Source organism: Canis lupus, chromosome 1 (genome assembly GCF_048164855.1).
Source record: "Canis lupus baileyi chromosome 1, mCanLup2.hap1, whole genome shotgun sequence".
Lineage (NCBI taxonomy): Eukaryota > Metazoa > Chordata > Mammalia > Carnivora > Canidae > Canis > Canis lupus.
The window spans coordinates 58,759,402-58,775,270 of record NC_132838.1 but is presented as its reverse complement, the minus strand read 5'-3'; the positions used below and the strand labels follow the sequence as shown (position 1 = coordinate 58,775,270).

Sequence of the window (15,869 nt, the reverse complement as noted above, 5' to 3'; positions counted from 1 at the left end):
GGAGGTTACTCCTAGAGTTCCTATGTCAGCCCTCTCTTTCTGTCCATGTGCTCCTCTTTAAGTCTACTCACCCACAGGACTGTACAACCACTCAGGGCCAGGACAAGTATAAGATGAGCGAGGCAAAACTTAAGGGGGCACTAAAAAACTCAGCAACTAAGATTAATAATAACTTAATGTAATGTCGTTAACAACCTAATGCAAAAACATCCACCATGAACAAAACATTGTAATTTTAAGTAAATGCAGGATCAGCATTTTGTTAACAATTCCAGTTCATTCAAACTATCTAATTCTACCTGTGAGTTCTATGAGCATCTAAAAATGAACAAATCTAAAACTTGGCAGCTTATTTTTTAAAGCTAGTTCTCAAACACTTATAGCAAGTTTTAAAAAAATGGAGGAGTACCATAAGTGCAAGACTTATATGCACTTAAGGAAAAGGTCTAGATGGGAATAGGCAATATGAGAACAGTGAATGTATAAGACGGTAATACAAAAGGTGATTTGAAATCCTAACTGCTGTTAAGCTATCTATATAATCAGAAGGGGGAAAAAAAGTATAATCCTTTTTGTTGTTCTATTTCTAATAAAGGCACCAGTACCTGCCCAGTCACCCAGACATCTTCTCTACTCTCCAGTATTTTCACTGCCACCTCCAATGCCCTATTAACATGCTAAATCCATATGCTCTCCTACAGTAGTATTTCCCATATCCATTTGTTCCTTGTCCCCAGTTCCAAGCAATAGTCTTTTTCTTTAAAATATTACAATCACCTTCCAGTAGGTCTTCTTACCCCTTCTAGCATGTATTACTAACTAGACTGAAAACCAGATTAAACTTTGGGTTCATCTTCAATCCTGACATATTCTAATTTTAGTATCTCTAATGGCTCCGAAAATGTTTACTGTACCAAAAACATACTGCTCAGATCAGTATTAAGATTGCAGCCTGTGTTCCATACTTGGTGGGTAGAAATAATTTGTTTATGAAACAAACGAATCTATTTCTCTGTAATACTTTATGCCAGCAAATTAGAATTGCTTTTTGTTCCCCCCAAAACATCTGACATGAGTCCAACCTCTGTCCTTTATGTTACCTTCCCAACCCCGTGCCCTTAAAAACTCTTCAAAGGCCAGCTAAAATATCACTTATCCTCAAGAAGCCCTTCCCAATCCCATAGCCAGATATGCCCCATTCCTCCTCGGACTCACCTTCACCCCCTCCAAACACACATTTTATTCAAAACTCCATACTAAACAATATTTTACTTTTTATTATAACTTAATCCTCCTACAGAACTGTAGTTTTACTTAGGAAGTTGTGTCTTACTCATCCCTTTTCCCCTAAGGCACCTTCCACATAGCAGGAGTTCAATGTTTATTTAATAAACTGAATTATCAGTGCACAAAGTGCCACCTAACAACAAAACCTAAATGGACCTGTCACGGAATGGAATTTTTAAGAAGTCTCCAGGAACCTCTCACAATAAAAGAAGGTACTTCCTTAGCGCACAGAGGCAGAAATTCTGTTAAAAAGGAAGAATACACAGAGGCACAGTTACAAACTTCTCTTTAATAAAGATGTTCGTAAAGTTATTTTAAACACAACCTTTGTTTTGGCTGATTTGGATGGAGAAATTAAATACAGAAGTCTAGTTCTTGAGAGGTATTAAATACATAAAGCACAGTATCAGCAAGATGATTCCTTATACCTCACAGCTTGCTCCATCCAGAAATCCTGGTTATACACCATGTTAACTCTCTCACTTACCTATAAACAATACTATCAACTTAAAATTTTCTTCAGGATTCAAAGTGTGCCCACACATATTTCACATGATACACAAGAAATCCAGCAAGATGTAAGAGTGCCTTTGACTATGACAAGCAATTCCTCTGATATCATAGTATGACATTAGGCAAGTATTTATACTTGTGGAGTTCTTTTTCTCGTAATTCATCTTGTTTGTCCTCACAGGATCTAAACAAAAGCCAAAATGTTGTCATAAAAGAAACTACCACCAAAGTAATTTTATGTAAAAGGAACTTGAGAGATTTGTTCAGAAATAACTGACCTAAGGGAAAACAATTACAAATACATTTTTGAGAAAATCATATTTTACAGAATCATACAGTAATAAGCTAAAATAATTATTTTATCCCATCTTGTTACAGATGAGGAAAGAGACCCAAAAGGTCAAGCAATTGTCCTTGGTCAAGAGTCTAAGACTTTGGCCTGAAATCCAGGTCTTTTAGATTCTACTTATTCAGTTTAATAACTATTTCTAATCTTGATAAACAATGCTAAACCTACTTTACTAATATACCCATGAAATTTTTAATTCCCCTCTCCCAAAGTTGAACTCTTATTAAATACATAAAACTAGCTTTTTTACAAATAAGTGATATCTTTAGAAAGAACTAAGACTAGGGCTCTTTTTTAAAAGGCTTTTAAAGAAGGTTTCACAGGGCTAACAGTTATTTAAATTCCTTAAGAATGATGTGGGGATGTAAAATAAGTTTTTGCAATAATAATTTAAAGAATGTCATATTATGTTTTGTTGCTCTACAAGTGTATCTCACATACTCTCAATTTCCTAAGTGTAAACTACATGTAAATACAGAGAAAAAAGATATATGAAAGGACTATTTTTTTAAAACACACACATGTACATGCACACATGAACATCTATAATTTCCATAAAAAATATAAACTATTATGCCAGGAAACTGGACTTCAGAAAGGCTACAATGTTTTTGGTATTACTTGATAAACTTTACCTGTGTACTTTGGGGGCCAAATGTGAACTTTTTATAGTCTTAAGAAATATCTATTTTAAATTCTAGTATTGAAATCTACTTACAATGCTCAATGTTTAGACAACAAGGTAAGGTAATGTCCCCCAACCATTCATCCTAAACTGAGTGTCCCCTAACCTTACCATCATAGCACTCCCAATGTTTAGTATTCCCCAGTCTTTGTTCTCATACATGTGTAATCCTGGCTTATATGATTAAGCAATTTTGTTTTGTTTTTTTGTTTTGTTTTGTTTTGTTTTTTTTGATTAAGCAATTTTGTATCCTGTTTTCTTCACCTGTATAATATGTATCCTTCCTTGGTGCTATCTCATGATTATTACAATTGCATTATTTAACAAAAAAGTCTTTGCTGACTTGGTTTAGCTCTCAAAACTTAAAAATTAGTACTTCCAGACCTGAGATCATTACCGCTATAGCTATTGCATACTCTCTCAGAATTTAGGTTTTCATCATATTCAGGGGGAAAAAAAAATGGCAGTACAACTGGTGAACACAGAAATTAAGTGGAACAAAGGGCATTATATGAGGTCAGACAAAGGGTAGTATACAAAAGGGTCTATGGGCCTTGGTAATGAGCTGAGAAAATATTCCAAGTGTAATGGGAAGCACTTGGAAGGTTTTATTCAGAATTTGAATGATATTATCACAAAAGATCACCTTGCTGATGAGTGAAGAGTGGATTATACAGGGGCCAGAATATAAATGAAGACCAGTAAGGTGGCTACAGCAATAATCCAGGTAAAATATAGTAACTCAAACTGGGGTGACTGCAATGTACAACCAAAAGAAGTGTTCAATTTGGAACATATTCTAGAAGGCAGGCCAAGGAGGCCTATTTATAGATTACAGGCGTAATATGATAGAAGAGACTCACAGAAGAGATCTAAGTTTTTAGCTTGAGCAACTGGTTGAAAGGTACTAGTATTTTTTAAGATAAGAAAAACTGGGAGACAGGTCTGGGGTGGGAAGGAAATTCAAGAGTACTGTTTTGGACATGCTGAATGCCAAATAAAAGTGAACCTGTTAGTGAGTTGGATACGGGATTCTGGAATTATGGGAGAGATCAGGACTGGAGTTACAAATCCTGGTAAGAGCATTTAAGGAACACCTGGTAAGACTGGAGAAACCATCTGGGACAGGGGTCAGCAAACTACCTGTTTGGAATACAGTCACACCTGTTCATTTATAACTACTTTTTTGGCCTCACTGGCAGAGCTGAGTAGTTGTAACAGGGACCTCTAACCTACTAAGCCCAAAATATTTAGTAGCTGTCCCTTTAAGAAAAAGTTTGTTGCTCTTTAACCTAGAAGACAGAATGAAGGAGAGAACCACAAGGGCATATATACATATACGCAGTACAAAACTCTAGGACACCCCAACATTTAGAAGTGGAACAAATGAAGAGAAGCCAGGAGGCTCAGAAGGAACAGAGAGCAAGACAGGAAGAAATCCAAGCTTATAGGATGTCATAGAAGCCAGGGGAAAACTATTTCAAAGAGAGTGGAATTAAGTATGTTCTATCCACCTATCAGATTATATACTGTATTCAGGTACCTTACTGTAGTCTTTTGAAATTTCTACTATATTCATTGAAATGACATTTTGGAATTAGAGGTTTCAATATTTAGTCTACCCTTTCACTCAAGCATGGGTAATACATTAACTGGGTAATACAACCAGGACATACATACTTCTTTCAAATTAAGTAAGAAGGACTTTAATTAGACAAGTATTCAGTCATCAAATATTCCTTAAATACTGCTTCTTTTGAAATTTATGTGAAATGAATAATCAACGCCATAAAATGAGACTTTCAAAGCACATACTTAATATATCTTTTTTAAAATCCGAAATTAGAATGTTTACCATGGTTCTCCCTTCTCTTCTATAGAAACAGACTTCAAGAAACATCCAGCAGCAAGTATTTATAAGGACAAGGGAAGGGAGGAAAGAAAAGTGGGATAAACACTAAAACAATCTCTCTTAATTATAAAGCATCTAACCAGTTATGGAATTAATATATTTCTTTATAAATAAATGCCCATCCTTCAAAATGGCCTACTTTCTATCCTTTAAAACTGGACACTGGGATCCCTGGGTGGCACAGCGGTTTAGCGCCTGCCTTTGGCCCAGGGCGCGATCCTGGAGACCCGGGATCAAATCCCACGTCGGGCTCCCAGTGCATGGAGCCTGCTTCTCCCTCTGCCTATGTCTCTGCGTCTCTCTCTCTCTCTCTCTCTCTCTCTCTGTGACTATCATAAATAAATAAAAATTTAAAAATAAATAAATAAATAAACTAGACACCTAAATAAGTTACCTAGTGGTTACCCTCACTTAATTTTTCTAACAACCCAATTACGCTATCAGAGGCAATCTTGAGAGAAGAAAATATATACTTATGAAGTATTTAAAATTAAAAAAAAAAACTACCATGAAAACTTTACATGACTAAAGCAGTCATAACAAAATAAATCTTAGATGCCATTAAACATTTCTATTTTGAGAGAGAGCCCCAGGCTACTTCACAGAACAGCAATTACACTGGAATAATAAGCATGGTGTAGCAAGGGAAGATACATGTGTGACGGTGGTACGGCATAATGCAACAAGTACCGGGCTTCCAGTTCCAACTCTTCAGCAAGAGAGATGGGTAAAATTACCAACCATGTGGGCTTTCTCAGCCCCTGGGCACACATTATAAAAATGAGAAGAATGTCTTCACAGACTCTGCTTACAGAACAAAGAAATGGTTCAACACAGAGCAGGAGTTCCATAAAATTAATCTTAGTTGATTAAAAATGTATACCCTGTGATTCATAGGATAAACTTTTGTATTAGTGGTATAAAGAAAATTCCATTTGCCTTCAAATATGTTACAAATCATTCCTATTACCTGTAGATAAGTTCCACTTTATCAAGGCTTTAAAATGACCCAACATAATTAGGAATAGTACTAAAAGTGACTATATTATAGTCATATTCTCTTACCAGTGAAAGTCAGTATAGCAAAATGGTTAGGTATAAAAGCTCTGCAATAAAATCTAGTTCAAATTCTAGATCTGGTCCTTACTAGATATGGGTCCTTGGCTTTCTAAGTGTCAGTTTCTTGATGTGTAAAGCTGCTAAGGATTTAATGCACTTCTTTGCATAATTTCTGGTAGACAGTAAGAATTCAACAATGACTATTCCTATTAAGTAAGGGTTTATTTTCAGACACAGATCCAGTACTATGGTTAAACAGAAGGGTACTCAAGAGAATGAGGTCATTTCTAAAGCCAAAAAAAGCAGAATAAAGCTTTTCAAAGTCAGCAACACTGGGGATGAAGTAGTTCAGAGGCTATCTAGGAAGTAGCAGGGTGGACATTATTATAAGGATTAATGGTAGCCTTTTGCCAGGTAGCTAACTCTGACACAAAAAGAGGACTTTCCAGGATGCTAAGATACATGTAAAATTCTGCACAAGACATGAACTACACAAAGCTGAGGACTAGGACCAGATGTTCCCTGACATGAGTTTCCACATTGAGGAATACGAGCACTCCAGTTTATATTGCTCATTATATCAAGATGTAATTGCAATACAACCGGACTTCAAAACTTCCAATTCTATGTTCCAAATACAATAAGAACAATAAGTACTTAGTAAAACCATATTTCCCAATGGCATCTGTATCACTGAGCAAAAACATAACTAGGGCAAATTATGTTCATTTCTCTCCATTATTTTAAGGTTCCTGGGTGCTCATGTTGGGAAACCAATGTACAACACCAAACTACACACTGTAGGAGAAGCAAATATGAAAAGGATAGATAGCATCTGTGGAGCTTACAATCCAGTAAGATGATCCAGGCACATATATATGACTACTGCTTTAGAAAACAGAAATACCTTTAGAGATACACCAAGTTCTGAGGAGATTCAAGGATAGAGCAAGAAAAGAATCGAAGAATCAAGACAGGCTACATAAGAGATGATAGGATGGACTTAAAAGGATCAATGACAGCCTTCTGACAAGTAGACAGCCATTTGTCAGGGAAAGGAGAAGAGCCCTTCCAATGGGAGAGAACGTCAAGTCCCCTAAACCTGGGATACAGCAAAAGGTGTATGAAATAGTAAGAAGTAGGCCGGGGAGGCTGGGAGTACACTGGACATTTTTAATTCCAGTGTGAGAAATCTGTACCTAAAAACAATTTCAGAAGACACCTAGTACAGATTTTATGACTTTACAACTATCGAAGTAACACCAGAAAGAGCAACGCAGAACAAAGACTCCTGTTCTCTTGTTGCTGAATCCTCACACAGAAGGCAATGCCTTATTCTGGATCACTCCAACTTATGGGAACTAATACTAAGACCCTGCCCAGACTACCTCACGCATGAAAAGGAACATGAAGAACAAATAATTTGAAGTAAGGCAAGTAGCAGAATGTCCCTCAGTTTGTGCTAGCATTAAACTTCAGCGTACAGAGGCAGTATGCAGTTTGATAAAAACAGAGGTGCTCAGGTCCCGCTCCCCTAATTCAGTCTGATCGATAATACCTTGAATCTCTGTTAGAAGCATCCCCAACGACTCACTCTTAGATGGTCCACAGGTCACATTTTGAAAAATCCTGCCCTACCGCAAAGTCCCCAGCATGGCACCGATATGGCCGGGCAGTAAGAACAGGTCCCATCACCAAAGATACTAACACATACCCAGACAACATGGAGCTAAGCGTACTTCAAGTGAGAGCCAGGCAAGCACAGCACCCCTAAGGCTGTAGCTCCAAAAGCCCCTGAATTCCAGTTTTTGTGCCAACCCAATTATGGTCCTTTCTTCAATTATAATCATGGAGTCAAATTAGGCAAATCCCTTTACTAGAATTCTGATGTTAAGAAATTCCTGAGAAAACAACTCCAATTTCTAAAATATGAAGCAATTACTGGCAGAAATTATCAGAATCAAGAAATATGGCAGGTAAACGAAAATAAAAAGTTCAGTTTTGCTGTCAAACCAAAATAAATATCAATGGGTCTTATTTTTTTTTAGTCTCAGGACAAAACATAATCTAGACCCAATTACAATTAATTAAAATGAATGCTTATTTAAACTCAAATTTTTAGGTGAAGAGGTACAGGCCAGGGAAAAATGTAAGATGGTACAGGAGCTTGTCTCCAAGATGCCTGCCGTCGTCAATCCCTGCCTACCCCGCATCCTTCCCACGACTGCCTCTCTCCCATCTTTCTGCACTAGCTGTTTTCTCATGGAGAGGTGAAATCTATTTCGACATTTTGGTTTGGGGCAGACCTCTGACTCTCAACTTCTCAAACCAAGAGAATACAGCCAAAGTAACACTGCAAGATTCCCTAAGCTCAGCAAAGACGCCTTGCAAACTTTGGCCTTTGGCCAGGTCACTGGGAATACTCTTTGAAGGAAGTCAACTATGATCTGACTACCATGAGGCCACTATTAAATGATAAAGTCCAAGCCAGCCATGTAGAAGGACTATGTGAAGGCAGATGACCAACCTGCCTTCATCTATTCCAACTCTCACAAAGCAGGCATCAGACTTATGACAAGAAATGTGTATGTCCCAGCCACTATGTGACTGCAACCTTATGAGGACCAATCCCCCAAAATAACTGACCAACTGAACTGAGTCAACACAGAAGTTGTTTTAAACCACTATGCCTTAAAAAAACAAAACAAAACAAAACAAAACAAAACAAACTAACCACTATGCTTTGGGGGTAGACTACAAAGCAATAGAACAGTCACCCAAGCCTTCACCCTACCTTATTTCTCAGCTTTTCTTTTCTTTACACAAACTTACATAGTATATTTACTGTTCCCAACACTACTTGGTGCTGTTGTTCAAGACTGTCTAATAGGAATGCTACCAATAGGGAATTCCCTATTCACATATAGAGAGGGGGGGAGGAAGAGACAGTGGGGGAAGAGACCAGGGCTGTGGCAGTGGGTAGAGGATGGAGAACACTACTGTTCATGCTAATTCAAATTCCACCTATTTTTGCAAGTGTCACCTCCTTCCTGGTTATGGGCATATGAGGGGTAACCCTGCTCCACTAGGAGTTTTTTCTTTCCTTAAACAGTCTCTGCCACTCAGCATTTATATATTATTTTTTAGTAGGCAATCTTAACTTGAGATATTTTAAGTCCTTGAGAGACACAATTTTTTGTATTTCTTTGTGTCCCAGTACTTCAAAAACCATAGTAAGGTACTCAATAAATATGACATTTGTTATTTTTTTTAAAGTTAAATACCAAAAAAAAAAAAAAAAAAAGTTAAATACCTATGCAGAAATAGATTTAAATAAAAGTCTGTTTGGGATAACTCAATAAAGCTTAAGCAGCTACACTTCCCTTAAAAAGGACAGTTTTTCTCACATATCCACACAGCTTCCTTCCTCACCTCCCTCAGTCTATATTCAAAGGTCAACGAGGCTTTCCTTGGCTACCCGACTTAACACTGCACCCCCTCTTCTACTACTGCCTTTCAACATTCCTATCCCCTTTCCCTGTTTTATTTTTCCTCATTTCACTTATGATCTACTTTACCACATATTTTACTCATTCATAATATATGTAAGTTCCAGGAGCACAGGAATTTTTGTCTGTTTTGTCCACTGCTACTCCCATGCCCACACTAATACCTGGTATTTAACACATGTCCGTTGTTACTGCTGAATGAATGAATGAATGAATGAACCAAAACCAAGAGTGGGTAAATCAAAAGCCTCTTATTTTAAACAATGAAGTTATCCCCTTAAAAAATAACTAAAACTGCTTCTAGAGTAGGGCAAAAAGGGCCCTGAGTCTAGTCACTGGCAAGAACTTTAAAAGTCCTTTCTGTGTTCAGTCAATGGCAGGTTAGCTTGACTTCTTCCTTTTCATTAACAGTGGTTTTTCTTTCAGCAAATATGACAGAGGCTATTTCTGAACCACATCAGCAGCTCAGCAGCAGGAATTGCTGGAACAAGGAAGTGCAGCAATATGACAATCTGGGTTGGGAGGCACAGCCACCCAGGGAGACTGTGGAGCTAGACCTCCGCCTGACCTCCGCCTTCCCTCCGCCTTCCCTCCTGGCACGTCAAGGTACTTGCTTTACAGCAACCACCTGTATACAAGGGATTCACCACACTGTTTAATGGCTTCGGATAATTTCCATTTCTGCTCCTCACTTCTTTCTTTCCCCGCTTCCTAACAGTCTCGTGATTTCTACTGGTCTGCTGACTTCTTCGGCAAGTCCCATAGAAATATCAGCCCCTATTCAACTTTACCCCTACCGGTTAACCCATCATTTGACGGTGACACGCTACTGAGTCACCAGACTCCTCTGCTGCCTGCGAGGAAGGGGACAGACCAGGCAAGAGTAACCCCGTCCAAGAGTCACTGTCTGGCCTCCGCCGCGCCGTTGGGACAAAACCCCACTCTTACGACCCACTTCCCTGACGAAGATTTTAAGGGAAAAACGAAATCAGACTGTAGCTTCCGCGGGGCGCGGCAGTCACTTCGGTGACCGAAGTGGGGGGTTATGCTGTATGCTGGCAAATCGAACTCCAATAAAAAAATTAACATAAAAAAAAAAAAAACCACCAACCATGGGACAGCTCGGGTGGCTCAGCGGGTTAGCACCGCCTTCAGCCCAGGGCATGACCCCGGGGTCCCGGGTTCAAGTCCCACGTCGGGCTCCCCGCGTGAAGCCTGCTTCTCCCTCTGCCTGTGTCTCTGCCTCTCTGTCTCTCTCTCTCTCTGTCTCTCATGGATAAATAAATAAAATCTACAGAAATTTAAAAAAAACAAACCACGTTCCTTTTCTTTCCTTCGGCAGGTACACCGAGATTACGGTAGGCACCACCTCTTGGCCTCTCCTTAGACTCCCCGGCTTTCAGGACCCGCGGAGGCCAAGCCTGACTTGGAGAGCCTTCCCCAACCTTCCCTCCGACTGCACTCAGGGTCCAGCCGAGGGCCTGCTTCCTCGGCGAGAGCCTCTCTCCCGGGTCCTCCCAGCGGTTTCGGACTCGTTATTAACCACGTCGCCGACGCGCGCGGCCGCCTCCCGGGGGCCTGCGGGGCCGCGATGCCACCTTCCAAGGCACCGGCTTGGCGCGGCGCTCAAGGCTCCGGCCACCCAGCGAGGGCCCGACTCTTCCACCGACCGAGGCCGCCCGCGGGGACAAATAAATGCCTTCCCGCGACCAGAGCTTACAGGAGGGAAGCACTCTATCCAGCCCTGCGTTAGCCGCCAAGGACCGAGGACCGCGCGCCACCCCAGACCCCCGAAGGCTGGGCGACCGCCTGCGGTGCTGCCTCTCGAGCCCCCCCGCCCCCACCTATTTCCGGAACCGCGGTTCCAACGCCACCTGGCCCCGACCCTTCCCAGCCTCGCAGCGACCTAAGAGCAGTTCTGGGAATCTTCTCGGAGGGAATCACACCGGCGTTAACGGAGGGGCAAGCGCGGGACCAGCGCAGAGGCCGGTGACCCTCTTTTGTGACACTAGGGCACACTGATCCCGTCTGCCTTACTGGGGCGCTACAAAGAATAAGCAGTGTTGTGGGCTTGGGTTTTTTTTTTTTTTTTTGTCTTTTTTTTTAATGCACAGAAAGCGGCTGACTCGAACACAGGGAGTCAGCAGGTGTTGGGGAAATCTTATCTCCCTTCCTCGAAAGCGCTGGCACCGTACTCTGCAGTTAAGGGCCTCGGGAGCGGGCCAGCTGGCGGAGCCGGCGAGCGGCACGCCCCGGATCCCTCCTGCCCGCGCCGGACCTCACCTTGGTGGTCGTAGACGCTAATGTAGGAGATGCCCACGGCCATGCACCACACCACGAGGCTCGCGATGTCCGAGAAGCTGGGCTCCTGCTCCTCTTCGGTGACCACCAAGCCCATGTGCACCGGCAGCTTCTCCAGGGAACGGCCGTCCGCGCGCCAGCGCAGCCGGGGGTGGGCGGCGGCCGGGCCCGGCCTCCCGCGCGGGTGCCGGGGGTGCGGGCGGTTCCTGCCGGCGGCCGGGGGCTTGCGGAGGGTGAAGCCGAGCGGCGCTAGGACCGCGGCGGAGGCGGCGCGACAGCAGCGCCGCCAGATCCAGTTCCAGGTGCCGAACCGAACGCGGAGCCAGGAGGTGAGCGTGCGGTGCAGACAGAGCAGCGCGTGCAGCACCCGCCACACCAGCTCGTACAGCCCCGTCATACTCTCGTGGCGCCCGGGCACCCTCTCCTCCCTCCCTCCCACACCCGCGGCGCGACGGCTCTTTATCCAGCCCTGCGGCCGGCGCGGGCCATCGCTCCACGTTCCCCCGCCCCCCACGCCCGAACCCCTTTCGACTGCCAACACCTCACCTCGCCCCCGCCGCCATCTTCCTCCTGCCGCGGCGGCCCCGCCCCCACGAGTACATGGACAGTTCTGATTGGGCCGTGCGGGCCTCTGACGCGGCGCCCGGGGCCGCGGATGTGGCCCAAACCCGCGCGGCCAGGGAGGGCGAGCGCCTGCGAACGGAGCGGGCCGGGGGCCGCGGGCGCCCCCTCGAGGTGCGGAGGCCGAGGTGCAGACGCCGCCAGCCTGCGCGGGCAGGACACCTGGCTCGGAGGTGGGAACGCGCGAGGTCAGGGACTCCGCGTCCCTCGGGGCCTTGGCTGTCTCGTGCGGTCTCCTTTAATGGCTTCCAAGGAGTAGGCGTGGCCCGACGGGATTGGAAATTACGGACGCCAGAGAGAACCTCGGAATAGAAGGGAGCGTGCAGCAAGTGTGAGGCTGGGGATGAGCGAGGGTCTCAGAAAGGAAGTGAGTGTGCAGACGCGGGAGCGTGCCCCGACACAGGGTCTTCGGTCAAGCCTCGAACCTGAGGTCCGTCCTTCCTAAAGTGCGAATGGAGATCTTTACTAATGCTTTTGTTTTTAAGATTTTATTTATTTATTCATGAGAGACACACAGAGAGAGGCAGAGACACAGGCAGAGGGAGAAGCAGGCTCCCTGCAGAGAGCCCGATGTGGGACTCGATCCCAGGACCCTGGGGTCATGACTTGAGCCAAAGGCAGATGCTCAACCGCTGAGCCACCCAGGTGCCCCTTCATTCTATCTTCTTTTTTTTTTTTTTTTAAGATTTTATATATTTATTCTTGAGAGACACAGAATGAGAGAGGCAGAGACACAGGCAGAGGGAGAAGCAGGCTCCATGCAGGGAGCCCCACGTGGGACTCGACCCCGGGTCTCCAGCAGCCCGCTCTGAGCCGAAGGCAGATGCTCACTAAACCACTGAGCCACCCAGGGATCCCCCGAGATCTTTACCAATGTTCTTGCGACACGATTTTGCCTGTGTCTTTCCCCTCTGTATGGGATCCTTGCTGGCTGTCCGTTGCTTAATGCATAAAATGGGGTTCCACGGCCTGGCAATCGGATCGGTTTATTCTTTTGTTCATTCAGCGAGCGATGGCTGGCTACCTGTATGACTGACCCGGGTGACCGTCACTGGGGGAACCTGCCCGTGTACCCACACCATCCCCTTCACACAGCCTTATGCTCCAGCCAGTCAGGACTACAAAGTGTTCCTGCGGGCCAGTCTTGTACTTCCCTGCCGCAGGCCTGTCCCGTTTTTGCCCCTTTTGCTCTCTTCCTTTCTCCTCGATGTCTAGCTCCCCAGCAGGTATTCCCCAAGCCCCAACCCATTTCCTAAGCACCGTCTTCCATGCCAAGTCCTCAGTGAAAACTCCCTTGATGGGGCACCTGGGTGGCTCAGTCCATTAAGTGTCTGCTTTCGGCTCAGGTCATGATCCCAGGGTCCTGGGGTCAGCCCCGCATGGGCCTCCCTGCTCAGCGGCATCTGCTTACCCCCTCACTGTCTGTCCTTCCTCCCTGCTTCTGTTCTCCCTTTCTCTCAAATAAATAAAATCTTAAAAAAAAAAAAAATCCCTTTGTCCCCTAGCGGGAGATGTCTTCCTCCCTGTAAATCTCACCACTCCTTGTAAATTTCCCAGCTAATTTACAGCACTTTCCATCTTCATGTACAGATTTACCCTTGGAGAATATAGGGGTTTAGGGGCCCCAACACTCCCCTCCTCCTCAGTCAAAAATCCTAGTATAACTTTTGACTCCCCCAAAACTTAACTACTAACAGCCCACTGTTGACCAGAGCCTTACCAGTAACATAGACACTTGATTAACACGTATTTTGTATTTTATATGTATTATGATCCATATTCTCATAATAAAGTAAGCTGGAGACAAAGAAAATGTTATTAACAAAATCATAAGGAGAAGTACGTTGACAGTACTGTGCTGTAGCCAAAAAAAAAAAAAAAAAAAAAAAAAAACCTACATCAGAGTGCACTCGCAGAATTCGTACCCTGAGGTTGTCCAAGAATTAAATGTGGGCATATACATGTAGTATTATTACGTGTTTATATAACACATATAAAACAATTTCATTTGTGTAATGCCTACCTACTCTTTGTTCTCTTAAACCCTTTCTCCCTTTGGGAAACATCTAATAACATCTTGGCTACATACCTTACTGTTCCAATCATTATCACTTTGTGGACCGGTCTCATTTTCCATGACCGACCGCTTTATTTTGAAACTGGAATCTCATGTTCCTCTCAAAGTTTTCCTCTCTTTGGCAGTTCAGCCTAAGGAACTGAAGGCTGAACACCACACATACCCTACACGCACTTCTACCTCTCTCAGTTTCCTCTGCACTTTTGACTCCCGTGATGGACAAAGAAGAGGGAGATGGGAAGGGCAGTGACCGGGAAAGCCTGCAGTCTTCTTCCTCACTAGCCACTGCTGGTGTTTATGTGATTCCAGGATGCTCTGCTAAGGAAGCCCCCGGGCACGAGTCCTTCTGAAATTTGGGTGTGGATTCCAAAGGACATCTCCTTACACACACACACACACACACACACACACACACACACTTAACCAAAGGGGTTCTATCTGACAGTACTCACCACCCCCAACATGAAGATCCTGGCTCCTCTCCTCAACTGTTTTGTTATTTCCTCCAAGAGTAACCAGAGGAAGGTTCACCGGTCTCCCAGCTTAAAAACATCCAGCCTCCAAGGGTGCCTGGGTGGCTCAGTCGGCTAAGCATCTGACTCTTGATTTCAGCTCAGGTCGTGATCTCAGGGTCATGATCTTAGGGTTGTGGGATTGAGCCCTGCATTGAGCCTCTCTGTCTCTCTGTCTCTCTCTCTCTCGCTCAAATAAATAAGTAAATATTCAGCCTCTACAAGGAAGTAGGGAGGAAGCCTCCACTTTTCTTTTTCTTTCTTTTTTCGCGTCTTTCAGTAGGCTAGGGATGGAAGTGTCCAGTGGCTGCTCTCAAATTCTGGCTATTTCTCTGCACTTAGAATGAGGTAGGTTTCCTGCACCCCAATGTTTCTGGCAGCAACGTCCACAATAGCCAAACTAGAAAGAGCCCAAATGTCCATCGGCAGATGAATGGATAAAGAAGATGTGGTATTTATATATATAGAATGGAGTATTACTCAGCCATCAAAAAATGAAATAAGAGACTCTTAACTCTAAGAAACAAACTGAGGGTTACTGGAGGGTAAGTGGGTAGGGGGATTGGGTAACTGGGTGATGGACATTGAGGAAGGCACATGATGTAATGAGCAGTGGGAATTATATGCAACTGATGAATCCTTGAACTCTGAAACTAGTAATATGCTGTATGTTAATTAATTTAATTTAAATAAAACAAAATTTTAAAAAAGAAGATGATAGGTTTGATGCCTTTTGTTTTCTGCCGCAATTCTGGGATAACAGGAAAACGTAATAATATCCTATTGGGCATATCCGTTCAATCCAAAGTTTATGCACTTCTTTCTTTTCTAAAGAATTTATTTTGTCATTTTCAAAAGAAAGTAGTGAATGGGGCACTTTTAGGAATGTTAGGGGTTCATATGAATATAACATAAATTTTGGACTTTTTTTTAAAGATTTTATTTATTTATTCATGAGAGACAGAGAGAGAGAGGCAGAGACACAGGCAGAGGGAGAAGCAGGCTCCATGCAGGGAGCCCGACGTGGGACTCAATCCTGGGTCT

General features: G+C 43.5%; 1 protein-coding gene across 2 annotated transcripts in view; it reads right to left on the bottom strand.

The window, feature by feature from the left end:
* NUS1 (NUS1 dehydrodolichyl diphosphate synthase subunit) overlaps positions 1 to 12,062 on the bottom strand; it is a 28,978-nt gene extending 16,916 nt beyond the window's left edge. The window contains exon 1 of one of the 2 annotated variants that reach the window (XM_072831658.1): positions 11,598 to 12,062. In XM_072831658.1, the coding sequence (XP_072687759.1) occupies positions 11,598 to 12,012 (415 nt within the window). In that variant the 5' untranslated portion in view covers positions 12,013 to 12,062. The remainder of the gene's footprint in view (positions 1 to 11,597) is intronic. The other variant, XM_072831649.1, reaches the window with a different exon arrangement.
* Between the last annotated feature and the right edge of the window lie 3,807 nt (positions 12,063 to 15,869).